Source organism: Panthera uncia, assembly GCF_023721935.1.
Source record: "Panthera uncia isolate 11264 chromosome A1 unlocalized genomic scaffold, Puncia_PCG_1.0 HiC_scaffold_17, whole genome shotgun sequence".
Classification (NCBI taxonomy): Eukaryota; Metazoa; Chordata; class Mammalia; order Carnivora; family Felidae; genus Panthera; species Panthera uncia.
In genome coordinates, this window is record NW_026057577.1 from 37,428,990 (window position 1) to 37,442,435 (window position 13,446).

General features: G+C 43.4%; 1 protein-coding gene across 3 annotated transcripts in view; it reads right to left on the minus strand.

Moving 5' to 3' along the window:
• PRELID2 (PRELI domain containing 2) overlaps positions 1-13,108 on the minus strand; it is a 69,969-nt gene extending 56,861 nt beyond the window's left edge. Inside the window, exons 1-3 of one of the 3 annotated variants that reach the window (XM_049648539.1) lie at positions 12,498-12,582; positions 6,111-6,202; positions 5,808-5,877 (exon numbers count right to left, since the gene is read on the minus strand). Coding sequence is in view for 1 of the 3 variants with exons in the window: in XM_049648538.1 (XP_049504495.1) it covers positions 12,498-12,572 (75 nt within the window). In the remaining 2 variants the exon portion in view is untranslated. Of the gene's footprint in view, positions 1-5,807; positions 5,878-6,110; positions 6,203-7,550; positions 8,276-12,497 lie in introns of those variants that run through there. The other 2 variants (XM_049648541.1, XM_049648538.1) reach the window with 2 other exon arrangements.
• Positions 13,109-13,446: the final 338 nt, after the last annotated feature.

Below are 13,446 nucleotides of genomic sequence, written 5' to 3' on the forward strand. Positions count from 1 at the left end.
ACCTACCCTTGAATGACCTCAGAATTACTCAAATCCAACCCTTTCTATTGCTCAGGTGCAAAGAGAAAGACTTCAGGGGTGAAAGGACTTCCCCATAAGACAAGGGGGCCCCTGGTCCAAGCCTGCAGAGCACTCCTTGGGCTCTTTGCCCAAAGACTTACACTGCTTCATCATGTGATCAAACCTGCAAAAAAAATGACAGGAAGTCTTATCCAAGACATCAATAAGTGCGGAAAGGGAAGGAGAGCAGTGAAAAGGCTGAAGAGCAGGAAAAGAGGGGCCTTCCACTTGATGAGCTTCAAGTCTCTGGAACCCCAGGAAATGGTATATGTTACCCAGGGTGTGGGTCTCCCATATCTCACACAGGTACCTGCATGCACACGTGTGGGGTGGGGGGGGGGGGGGGGGGAGTTGGCTGACTGATTGATTTCAGAGAAAAGGGTCCATTACCTACATTATTAAAGATACCTGTGGCCCCAAAAGACACTGGATGAGAACAGAGGCTCTATGAGAACAGGAATATGATCTATTTCAGTCACTCCTGTAACTCTACCACTAGCACAGTGTATGACATATAGTAGGCACTCAATAAATTTTTGCTGAATGAATGAATGATTAGGAAGATGAACCTCGCTCCCTAGGGGGCCAATTTAGAAAATAAACCTTATTTTGTTTGGAGAATTATCTATGAAGAGAACAGATGATCAGTTCTCTCTGGTCAGCCCTCAGTAGCCTTGACACTTCATCATGCCCATCCTGGCAACTGCAATCTTGATGAGTAATCAAAAAAACTGATTTTTAAGTATTCATTCATTCATTCATTCATTTTTGCTCCAGAAAAAAAAGGCTCAAAATTATGGCCACTGCTTTCTTGAAGTTTAACTTTCAGATAGTGTCCACTAGGTAGGGTCAAGTTTAGCTATTCTGTTCCTTGCAAGGGGCCTCACTTACAGAGCACCCCTCAAGCAAGGAAGGTGTCTGAGCCTCACACAGATCCCTTGAATTGTGTGTTTGTGTGTGTGAATAGAAACTTTTGTGCCAAGATAAAATGAAAGTCTGAAAGTATTTCCTTGACTAGTCCTAGTTTGTTCGTTTTGCATTCATCAATACACCCTGAATGAATATTACAAATACACTGTAAGTTGTAGGAAGATTACTAAATTATGGAGGAGATCTGAAATGTAACCACCAGAGGAGGAGACTGATAAAAGCTTTCAAGTTCTAATTACTTCACTAAATTATCAGTAAAATTCCCAAAGAATATGAACTCAGAAACTTCACACTTTAACATAATTCTAAGATTTTCTTATTAAGCCAAAGAGCATTGACTGAAACAATAGTGAAAATTCTTCATTTAAGAGGTTTTGAGTACCTACCATGCCAGGCACTGTTCTAGGCACTGAGGATATAGTAATGAAATAAAATTGCAGCCTCTTCAGAGTTTACATGTTAGTTGGGGAAACAAACAAGAAAAAAATAAACATATCAGGAGAAACTAAATCAAACTAAGGGATAATAGGGAGATGAGAAATTGTGGAAAGGTGTCATTATAAAATACTTAAGGGTCACTCAACAGACAATGCTTGTAAATAACAAGTAAAATGAAGGTTTTATTAGCCAAACACAAGAGATCCTGAATGGGAAAAGAAATGAGAGGTTTGTTTACAATAACTAAATACCCTGACGTGAAAGGCATATATTTTAACTTTTTTAAAATGAAAGATTTATTATGTTGAGGCTCCCCCTATCTGGCATTACTTGAAATGATCTGACGCCACCTTGTGGTAACTTGAATATTCATGATTTAATTCACGAACATTTTTCTGAACTCCGGTTCACAAGGGGTTGAGAGAGGGAACGCTCTCAAAGACGGTCATCAACAGGAATGCCAATTCGGGAAGGCAGGAAGCAGTGGACAGGTTTCTCTGGACATTTTTTCCAATGCGGTGTGACACTGGAACGGATCAAGCTAGGTCAGGATTAAGACCATCAAAGACTTACTGAGTATGCACTGTTCTACTATGCCCACGCCTGTATTAGAGGCTGCCATATGTATTATCTCAGTTAGTACTTCCCGAAGCGAGTAAACCAATCAACAACTATTAAGATAAGAAGCCCCTGCATGAAAAGCACAATGGCAATGGCATAAACAGGGTCACACGGATTTTCCAATCCCCACTCCACGCTAGGGACTCTCATGGAAGCAAAGTGGTGTGAACACCCAGGTATCTGCCCAAAATGCGTGCCATCTCTGAACCTGGCTCAGTGGATCATAAGCTGCAGTGGCACAAAAATAATTACCACACGGGGGGCTGTGTACAGTCACCACATGTGCCATATATTCTGGCTGACTTAAGGGATCTTCCAAGGTATACTTCACTTCATTTTGAACCTACTCATGAGTTTACTTTCTTTACCAAATGTGTAAACTAACTCCTTTTCCTTTTCCTGAGATACAAATCTATTGCAAATACCACAGTCTAACAAGGGTAAAATGGAGACTCTTCTACATTGTCATATACCTTGCTTTCAATACTTTTTACACAGCAATGGGTAAGAGGCCTAAATAAGTAAATAAATAAAAGGTTAGAGGCCAAAAACTGCAAAATACTGGGTAAAAAAAGAAAATACACATTAAGACAAACACAGAGCTATGAAAAGTGAGAGGCCAAAAAATGGAGTCCATCCAGTTACAGGAATTAACAGTCACTATATTTGTGGGAAGAGTTTCATGACGATATGGTTATTTACCTTTCTTACTTACAAGGGAAAATTATACAAGCTTTCATAAAGCCTACTGTTAAGAGTAAGGACTTTTTAAAATACCAACTTTCCAAAGGCTCAGAAGTTAATGCCTGCCTTTTATAATACCCCCTCCCAAAAAAGAGTCAATGACCTCCAAAGGAGCCATTGTGTACCAACTTCTAAATGGCATCCAAGAGAGCACAAGGAAGCAACTCAGCGACAGAGCTGTATTAGTCCTACAAAGGCCAAGAGGACCTAAAATAAGTCTGTATGTTAACATTTCTGTTTCATAAGCATTATGAGAATCTTTGCTCCTCAGGCTGCTTCCAAACATCCACATGCAAAGCAGGGGAGCTGCAGAAAAGAGATGTGGCATTTTAGTTAAACAAAAACATCACCAGGGACTGTGCCAAGTTTCCTTTATGACCTACATGCAATAGTCTATCTTAGAGGAAAGCAAAGTTGATTTTATACAAAGATCAAATGAATCATCGATTAGTCAAAATTTCAATGTTCAAGGACAAAACATTTTTAAGTCAATAAATTTCTGAATGCTTGTGCATGGGCCTTTCAGGACAATGGGATGATGAAGCAGAAAGAACAAAGGACAAGCAGACACACAGCCCATGATGCTGCCGTCTCTGGAGCCGGGGCGATGGACCACCAGAGGACACGCAAGGCCATTCTGCCTGGGCCAATGACGTCACATCACCTTTCTTCATTCAAAAATGTCCTAATAATTGGCAATGACACAGTGAAGTTTCTTTGACAGAAATAGCTTATAATTGTGACACAAAGGAAAAGCCTCGTATCTCAACATCAAATGCATACATAAACCAGATGCATTTAAAGATAAAAAGTCTACAAAATAACCAACCAGTACTCTTCCAAAAGTGCCAGGGTCGGTCTGGAAATTTAAAAAAATAGAGGATCTGTCCCACACTGGGGGAGACTAAGACAGGACAACTAAATGCAATGTGGGATCCTGGACTGACTCCTAGACTGGAAAAAATGCTATTAGTTGACTACTGCCAAATCTGAATAAAGTCTGTAGATCAGTTAACATTTTATCGATGCTAATTCCCTGGCTTTAAAAACTATACAGTGGTTTGGGGAAGCTGGGTAAAGGCTACCCTGGAATTCTTTGTTTTGCAACATTTTTTAAGTCAAATTACAGTTGAGCCTTGAACAACAGGGGTTTGTACAGTGTGGGGCCACTTCCATGTGGGTTTTTTTTCCAATCAGGACAGTACTGTAAATGCATTTTCTCTTCTTATGCCTTTCTCAACATTTTTTTCTCTAGCTCTCCAACCATCAAAATACAGTATATAATATATATATATATATATATATATATATATATATATATATATAACATACAAGATATGTGTTAATTGACTGTTCATTTCATCTGTAAGGTTTACAGTCAACAGCAGGCTACTAGTAGTTAAATTTGAGGGGGGGGGGGTCTAAAGTCACATAGATGCAGATTTTCAACTGTGTGGGGGCCAGTGTCCCTAAACATCATGTTGTTTAGGGTCAACTGTATTTCTAAATGAAAACTTAAGAAATAAAAAACAAAGTTAAAATGAAAATACAGACTGTTGGAAACAATTGAGTTTTAAAACCCCAGAGACTTCAGTCTGAAACCCATCTGTGAAGAGTCTTGGGCAAAATGCTTTAATCTCAGCCTGCCTTAGTTTCTCCATCTGTGAAAATAGGGGGAAAAATCCATCTCAGAGAGTTGTCACAGAAATTAAAGGGAACAATTTTATGTAAAGTGTAACACCTGGCATCATGCAGGTTCTCAATAAACAGTAGCAGTTTCTTGCTGATGAAGAATGAAAGGCTACATTTTTTAAAACTCAGTTTCAGGACTTCAGTGCTTATCTTGCAATTTACTGTGGTGTGGTATTAAAGCATACTCCTAGTATCCATCTTCAAACTAAATATATGTCGGTGATGATTTAACAGTCATTAGAGGGGCACCTGGGTGGCTCAGTCAGTTGAGCGTCCGACTTTGGCTCAGGTCATGAGCTCGCGGTCCGTGAGTTCGAGCCCCGCGTCAGGCTCTGTGCTGACAGCTCAGAGCCTGGAGCCTGTTGCAGATTCTGTGTCTCCTTCTCTCACTGACCCTTCCCTATTCATGCTCTGTCTCTGTCTCAAAAATAAAAAAACGTTAAAAAAAATTAAAAAAAAAAAAAAAGAATCATTAGAACAGGGGCACCTGGCTCAGTCGGCTGAGCATCCGACTTTGGCTCGAGCCCCACATCGGGCTCTGTGCTGACAGCTCAGAGCCTGGAGCTTGCTTCGCATTCTGTGTCTCCTCTCTCTCTCTCTGCCCCTCTCCGACTCACACTCTGTCTCTCTCAAAAATAAACATAAAAAAAATTTTTTTAATAAATAAATAAAATAAAAATCATTAAAAGATATTTCTTTTCCTAGAATAAAACTTCAAAGCTCATACTTTCCCAATTCAGAGTCCATGTGACAAGAACTCCTGACAATCCCTCCCTACTAGCATTAGGGAAGGCATTGAGTCCGGAAAGTACTAGAGAGTACTGACATTTTTGAAAAGGCAACAAAGTCTTTCTAAGCACTCTAAAAGCTCTCATAGATTAATAATTAAAAATGGGGTGCCTGGTTGGCTCAGTCAGTGGAGTGTGTGATCTCAGGGTTGTGAGTTCGACCCCATGGTGGGTGTCGAGATTACTTAAAAATAAAATATTATTTAAAAAGATAGGATCCTTTCCTCACACTCTGTATCTGTAACATGACCCTGAGAAAGCATTTATCACAAAAATTAATGTATTTCCTCTGTCCCCTTGAGGGCTGGGGCCATGTTTTATTTATCTCATCTCCTAGAGGCAAAAAGATGCACAAACTTACTATAAGTGCCCATTAGTAGACCTAGGAAAAGTTTTACTACCAGTACTTTAACAGTTAAGAATCATCCTACCTTTTATAAACTTATTAAGCCACAACCACCAATAGGTAAGTTTCCAAGTACAGTTTATGATTTAAATAACATTTAAAAAACAAGTCAGAATTCAAATGTGCACCTTTATTCCTGTTCTTTCTTCTCTTTATTACTCCAAGTTGGTAAAGGTTTCTGCAGACTACTCCTCTCAGCTTTTTATTTTCAGGTTCATGGAATAAATGTAAGAAATTATTATTGTTAGTATTACTCTCAAGATTTTTAACAAGTACTGTACTTCAAAAGCACCTACTGTGTGCCAATGCATGCAACTATGTGTGTTATCCTCTTAATTTCCCCCAACAATTCCAGAACACAGTGACTATAATCTTACTCTGGAGATGAGGAAACCGAGGCATAGAAAAAGAGCTGACTTGCCCAAACTCACACAGCTAGAAGCACTCGGTCCCCCCGGCTGATGTCAGAGCCCGTACTCTTCCTGTTTGCACCATTCTGCTTCGTGTTGTACCTAATCTTCTTCTAGGAGAATTGAGGATAGGAAGATAAAAGAAAGACTATTACAGCATAAGTAAAAAGATAAACAACCATTATGTTAAACGAGGCTTATCATTCATCAAAACATGGATTTTGGAAATATGGGTTTACCCCAAGTATTTCAGGAGCTCTGCAGGAAGAGATGTTCTACACAACTAAGTGTCAGATTTGCAAGGGAGAAAAGATAGGATCAGAAATGGAAACATTATTAATTGCCCAATCAACTTTCTACTCTAAATGGAAATAGCCATTCATAAATCGCCTTTATGAGTGTAAGGGTAAACACTCAAACCATTTGTTCAGCACATCAGGCTCCTGGCGAGAATAAATAAAACCCGAGGCCGCTGTGTTGAAGCAAAGAAATTATTTTGATCTGTCCATTTTATTACAATACCCTAAGTAAGGACATGTTACTGAGACCCACAACAACTTCAGTGTGAAATCACATAGGGCCAAATTCCTGAATAGTGCATTTCCTTATCCACTCAGCAAGGATTTGGTGAGCACCTACTATGTTCCAGGATCTCTTTAGGTACTTGTGATGCATGAGGAATAAATGGTAGAGTGTAAGCCCATGAACCTCACACTCTATTCACAATGATTCTTTGGCCTACAGCACAGAAAGAAAATTAACCTGAACAACTCTATAGTACAAAAAACTCTTAATGTCTCTGGCCTTATTTGAGAATAAACAAGAAAATCCAGTCAACACAAAGGCCCTCTGGGTCCTTTTTAATAACTTTAAGTTTCAAATACACAAAACTGAACAAGTGTTTGAATCTAGCTGGTGAACCCAAGCTCAGTAAACAGACTGGCGTGAGCTTGTTAGAGATGAGTGAGCTTCTAGACTGCTACACTCATCCATGCAACTTTGTGTTCTCTTTGTAGCTGGTTTTAAATAAAGAAAAGGAAACAGGTATAAGTGATAAGACCTAGAAAGGTAAGAGATCATACAAAGAAAGAAACCTAAATACACTATCAGGCACACTGACAATATACCTCATTGAAACTACAGTTTAGCATCTGATAAATAAACCATTTTGGGTTTCATAGCATACCTACATAAGAGTTCATTGGGAAACACTATATTCTATGAACAAAGAGTACTCTGCGGTGTTTGTTTTCAAGGTACCACTTAGCTTTGAAAGCATGTAGCTAATATTTTGCCTGTGGTATCCAACAGGCAGGTGTAAGAAGAGCAAACATTCCTCAGGTTTTAAAAATAGTAGTATATTATAACTTGGAAGGCAAGTCCTAACATACCAAAAGACGTAGATCAGTAGACTCTATTTAAAATAGAACATTCTCAGTGCTGAAGCAGCTTCAAACATACCATTGTGAAAAATCAGATTAAATGCTTCCCAGAGATCCTCATATGATTGTCCCTTCTGCCAAGTGCCTTCCTTTGAAAAAAAAATACATACAGACTAAAAGAAATATAAAAGTATGTTTAGCCAAAAAGATCATTCTTAGTATCTTACACTTGTAAAAAGCTAACGCTTGTCAGACTGTTACACATTTGATCCTCACAACACTCCTAGGAGATAGGTGGTAAGGTACGTGGCATTGCTGTTTCACAGATATGAAATTAAGACAGCAGGTTTGCTGTATAGAGTTGTGCATGTTGCTCACTGCACAAGGTCTTCCAATCTAGCAGGCCGGTGGGCACAGGGCTACAGCCACCTAGAGGAAGGAGTGCTGAGACAGAACAGGCACCAGACTTGGGCCCCCACACCCAGGAAATGGCTAAGAAGCCACAATAACCCAGTCTTCTAGCAATGTCTGCAGGTGCTGCTTGCCATCAGAAACTAAGGCCAAATGCCAGAAGCCCCAAGCTCCAAACAAGCCCATGACCCAGTTTTCAGCGAGTCTGATCCAGTTCAGACACTGTGCTAACTTTCCAGCACCAAAAGTGATGGACACTCCCCTGTGAAAACCCAACCACCTGAGCCAAGATAGACCCAGTGATGAATTTCCACTGAGTTTTCCCCTTATTATAATACTAAAAATCACCCAGGGATAGGAACTTAACACGCTAATTAGACACGCAACTCAAGAGGAAGCAAGAAGCACTGAACTTTAACTGCACAAGCCCCCCCCCCCCCAAAAAAAAAAACAAAAAAAAAAAAAAACCCACCCCTACACATTTGGACATCACCCTTTTCAGCCTAGGCCTCCTTAAAACCCTCCCAGACCTCTCCTTGGGAACCCAGCCTACAGACCCTGGGCTGTCTCCCTTCTGCTAGAGCCAACCCAATAAAGCTTTGCCAGGAACTCCCACTCAGCCCTACTCAATTTCTATGGTTACCCCAAGAGCCTGATTGGGTAACAGCCATTCTTGCTAATTTGCATAAATGCCCCCATTTACTTTCCACTAGCCCCATTTACTGGGAGCTCGTGGGGTCGACCACTAAGATGGTGCCTCTTTCTTTCTTTCTTTTTCTTCGATTTTATCTAAATCCAAGTTAGTTAACATAGAGTGTAATAATGGTTTCAGGAGTCTAATTTAGTGATTCATCACTTACATATGACTCCCAGTGCTCATCCCAACAAGTGCCCTCCTTAATGCCCATCACCCATTTAGACCATCCCCCCACCCCACACCCCTCCAGCAACACTCAGTTTGTTCTCTGTAATTAAGAGTATCTTGCGGTGTGCCTCCCTCTCTTTTTCTCTTATTTTTCCTTCCCTTCCTCTGTGTTTATTGTTGTGTTTCTTAAATTCCACCTATGAGTGAAGTCATATATTTATGTTTCTCTGACTGCCTTTAGATGATACCTCTTCTTAATTTGCACTAGAGTCTGATACAGACTGGTGAAAACTGTGTCCCTAGGCCACCCAAAAACTGCTTTTAAAGGGGAAGGCACAATGATGGCCATCCATCTACTGACTTCCAGTTCATGGCTTCAAGTAATGTAAGGCGAAAATTCTCACAGCAAACGGATTTATTGACATCTCATAATTTAGTGACTCACATAGCCCCTTCCAGGGATCTCTAAGGCACTCTCTGAAGGAGTGCTTTGTGAATATAGAATGGAAGTGTATGGGGCTCAGGAGTGGCTGAGCCGGTTGAGCGTCTGACTTCAGCTCAGGTCATGATCTCACAGTCCATGAGTTCAAGCCCTGCACTGAGCTCTGTGTTGACAACTCAGAGCCTGGAGCCTGCCTTAGATTCTGTGTCTCCCTCTCTCTCTGCCCCTCCCCTGCTCGCACTCTCTCTCTCTCTCTCTCTCTCTCTCTCTCTCAAAAATAAATAAATATTTTTTAAAAATAAATTTAAAAAAAAGAAAGAATGGAAGTGTAGTATCATCTGCAGTGCTTACATCATTCCACTGCTAGGTCTTTTCTGAAAATGTTCTCCTTTCCCTGAAACCCTACCTTCCAAAATATCCTCCTCAGTCCTTATTTACTATGTGCCAGGCACTTTGCCAAGTTTTTTACAAGAAATCTTCCACACTGTAACTGAATGCAGCTAAGTGACTTCAGCTATAAGACACTGGCACACAAAAACCACCCAGCTGAGCCCAGTCAACAGAATTATGAGAATGAAAGGTCTACCACTGCTTTAATCCACTGCATCACAGGGGTGATTTGTTACACAGCAACAGAAACCTGAGACACTATATTCTCTCACTGTACCACACATCAAAGCTATACCCCTACATCAGGCACAACGGGTCCACCAAGATAAAATAAGTCCTGAGAATAGATAGAAGAAAACTGAAATTGGATAAAGAGCACAGCAAAGATGATTCTGGAACATTTTATCCCCTCACTAGTCATCGGAATGCCTATTATGTGGAAGGCAGCACAGCCTGGGGGACTAGGGGTATAGACTTAGGATTCAGATGTGCTGAAATCTTGGCTCTCCCAGCTGCTGGCCATGGGAACTTGGAAAAGATTCTCAAATCCTCTGAATCTCAGGTTTTCTACGTAATGAAATGGAAGTCAGTCCTAACTGCTTGCAGCTGCTGGAAGAGGTAAATACGATAATGTATGAAAGCACTTCGTCCCCCTCTCTTCTTGCCTGAGAAAGTCCTACTCACACATCAGCCATCATTTCACACAGGCCATTTGTTTGACAAAGCCTTTCCTCATGGCCACCGTGCGGGACCTTAGCAGGCCTTCCCCGCTATATTTGGTCCCAGTAACATAAACTTTCTCTGTAAATACATATCATCAATTTTAAGTATGTATTCATCTGTTGGCCATTTATTAACGTCAGCCTCACTTACTAGACACCATCAGCCCCATGAAAAGAGGGTCTATCTGTTGTGTCCTAGCACCGAGCCCAGTATACAGAAGAAAAGCTTTTAGCCCAGAAGCATGACCACATGAACAATACTCTCTAAAAGAGAGCATGTCATTGTGCTATGTGCTTCTGCAGGCATGAGTCTAATGAGAGAAAAAGAGATGTGCAGCAGTAACTATCCAATGCTGGAGAAGATAGTCAATGATTTTGATCTGGATCAAGTGCCCTTCCAGGTCTGACAAGGCAAAGATCAGCTCCTGAGGAGTGCAATCCAGAAGGCATTCCAAGGGAGCAGTGGCATTAAAGAATCCACACTCCCAACTTCCTAAGAAAAAATGGAGAGTTGTTGGGGTGCCTGGGTGGCTCAGTCAGTTGAGTGTCTGACTTCAGCTCAGGTCATGATCTCACAGTTTGTGGGTTTGAGCCCCACTTCAGGCTCTGTGCTGACACCTCGGAACCTGGAGCCTGTTTGAGATTCTGTGTCTCCCTCTCTCTCAAAAGTAAATAAACATAAAAAAATATTTTTTTTTTTTTAAGGGAGAGTTGGCTGTTTCTCTTTTGGGCCCAGAAGTGTGGCCTAAGGCAAAGTCTACACTAGATCCACAATTCAAGCTTTCATTCATTTAGTCATTCATCAGTTATCCGATTTTTAGTGAGCACCTACTAGCTGTTAGGCACTATTCTAGATACTGAAGATCTATCAACAAGCTGACATTCTCCCCCAAAAAAGACTTCTATGGCAACACCATGTTACCCAGAGTCCTACAATCCTCGGCTTGGGTCCCAAACTGTATCACCTCCTCATGTGAAGGTCAGGTCTTATCACTTAAAAAATTAACTTCCTCGGGAGCCTGGGTGGCTCACTCCATTGAGCGACTGACTTCAGCTCAGGTCATGATCTTGTCATTCATGAATCCAAGCCCAGGGTTGAGCTCTGTGCTGAAAGCTCAGAGCCTGGAGCCTGCTTCAGATTCTTTATCTGCACTCATTCCCCCCACCCCCCCCCCCCCCCCCCCCCCCCCGCTGTCCTGCTCGCGCACGCGTGCTCTCTCAAAAATAAACAAACATTAATTTAAAAAAATTTAACTTCCTCTCCCCTTATCTCCCTTTGATGGCTTGGGGGTTGTATAAGGAGTGCACTGCTTGGTGGCTGCTACCCAAGGCAAGTTACAAGTCTGGCAAACCTTGTCTAAGAACATGAAAGCTGAAGGGGAACCTAAAATATCTTCTGATACAACACTCTTAGAAGCAGAAAGTGCGTCTAAAGAGAAGAGACGCTTGACCAAGTGAAGGAACTAAAGGCAGAGACAGACAAGAGTGCAGGAGTCCCAGCTCCCTGGCCTGGGTGCTTTCAATTTCTCAACGAAATTTCCCCTTCTATTACCATGAGCACAGTCCTCGGAGGAGCCCTGAGAAAAGAGGGCCACTGAACACCGAGACTGGGGTGGGGTTAGAGCAGCACAAACAACTACAACACTTTAGAGGCCTTCCATCAGTGACTTTCCATGAATTATCTCACTTGAGTCCTCGCAACTAACCCTTTCACTTAGTACTATTATGTCCCCATTTCACAGATCACAAAACCAAGGCACAGAGAGGGTAAGCAATCTGCCCCAAGTCTCCCACAGCCACCTCCACTGTGATGATAGAGCCACAATGCTGGGAAACCTAGGGTGATGGCTTCCACGGTCCCCACTAGCTTTTAAGGGGTCCATGAGGTACTAGAAAGATCCACAAGTCCTGTGCGGCCTCAAGCAGGCTCCAGAACTTGCGTTCCCTGCCACTCCAGGACAGGGTGTGAACGTGGCGCCGCGCACCACGAAGGGGAGCCCTCGAGGAAATCCACTCCCACCCCCGCCCTGCATATCCCGAGGCGAACCCCGCAGCTGGAGCGCGAGAAGGGGAGGGGTGGGGGGGACTCCCGCGGGGGGTCGGGGCGGGGGCCCGGACAGGGCCGGGCGCCCCGAGCGCGGACGGCTGGGCCAGGGCTCCCGGGTGCCGCGCGTCCGGGCCGGAGTGGGCGGGTACCTTTCGGAGGAAGCTGGCGACCACCTGCTCGAAGGGGTACTTGTACACCTGGCGCACGTCCACCGTGACCCCCATCCCCGCGCGCCGGGCGCCGGGCTCGCCCCGGGCCGCAGGCGTCCACACCCGCCCCGCCGAAGGGGCGAGGGTTTTTTGTTTTTTTTTTTTTCCTGCCTTTTCAAACTTTCGAAACTTTATTGTCCCCCCCCCCCGGAGAAACGGACAGGCGATCGCGCCCCGCCCCCTTCCGCCCCGCGGTGTGTGGGCGGCGGGGAGAGGGGAGCAGCTGCGGCGGCTTGGGGCCCGCGCGCACCTGAAGCGGCCCGCCCTGCCTGCAGGGCCCGTGACCCCACCGCTCCGCGCCGCGCGGCCTGGCCCTGAGCTCCGGTGCCGTCCCGCCCCTGAGCCTCGCACTCAGCAGCCCTAAGAAAAGGATCGTAAATACGGAAACAACCACCCGCCCTCTGAGATTGGCTTGTAATCTAACCCCCCTCCGTGTTGCTGAGTCTGGTGTGACAAAGGTCAGCGACTGCGTGACTCACACGATCCCGGCAGCCGCCTCAAAAGCTGTAAATTGGGTCTCAAATTCGGTAAAAATTGCCCGTATCCCCAGGGAGTGTTCGGGAAATAATGGTGGCTTGGCACGTCCGGCGCTGTAAGGAAATTCCTATGCTCCTTAAAGTTGAAACACCATGAAGCCTTTGTTGCTACAAAGACGCACGAAAAGAATATGACCGCTTTTCACTGACCTGTACAGATTTTGCAAGAACGAGCAAGTGAATACACTTACTCAATAAGTTAGTCAACATATTCCTGGAAAGCTACTCCGCGCCAAGCACTGTGGCAGGCATGGGCCCTGCTGTCAGGTGGGATGAGTGAGCCCGGCTATGTAACATCCAATGAACAAAATAGGAAAACAGACAGGATAAGGGATTAAGGTTATGGGACTGGG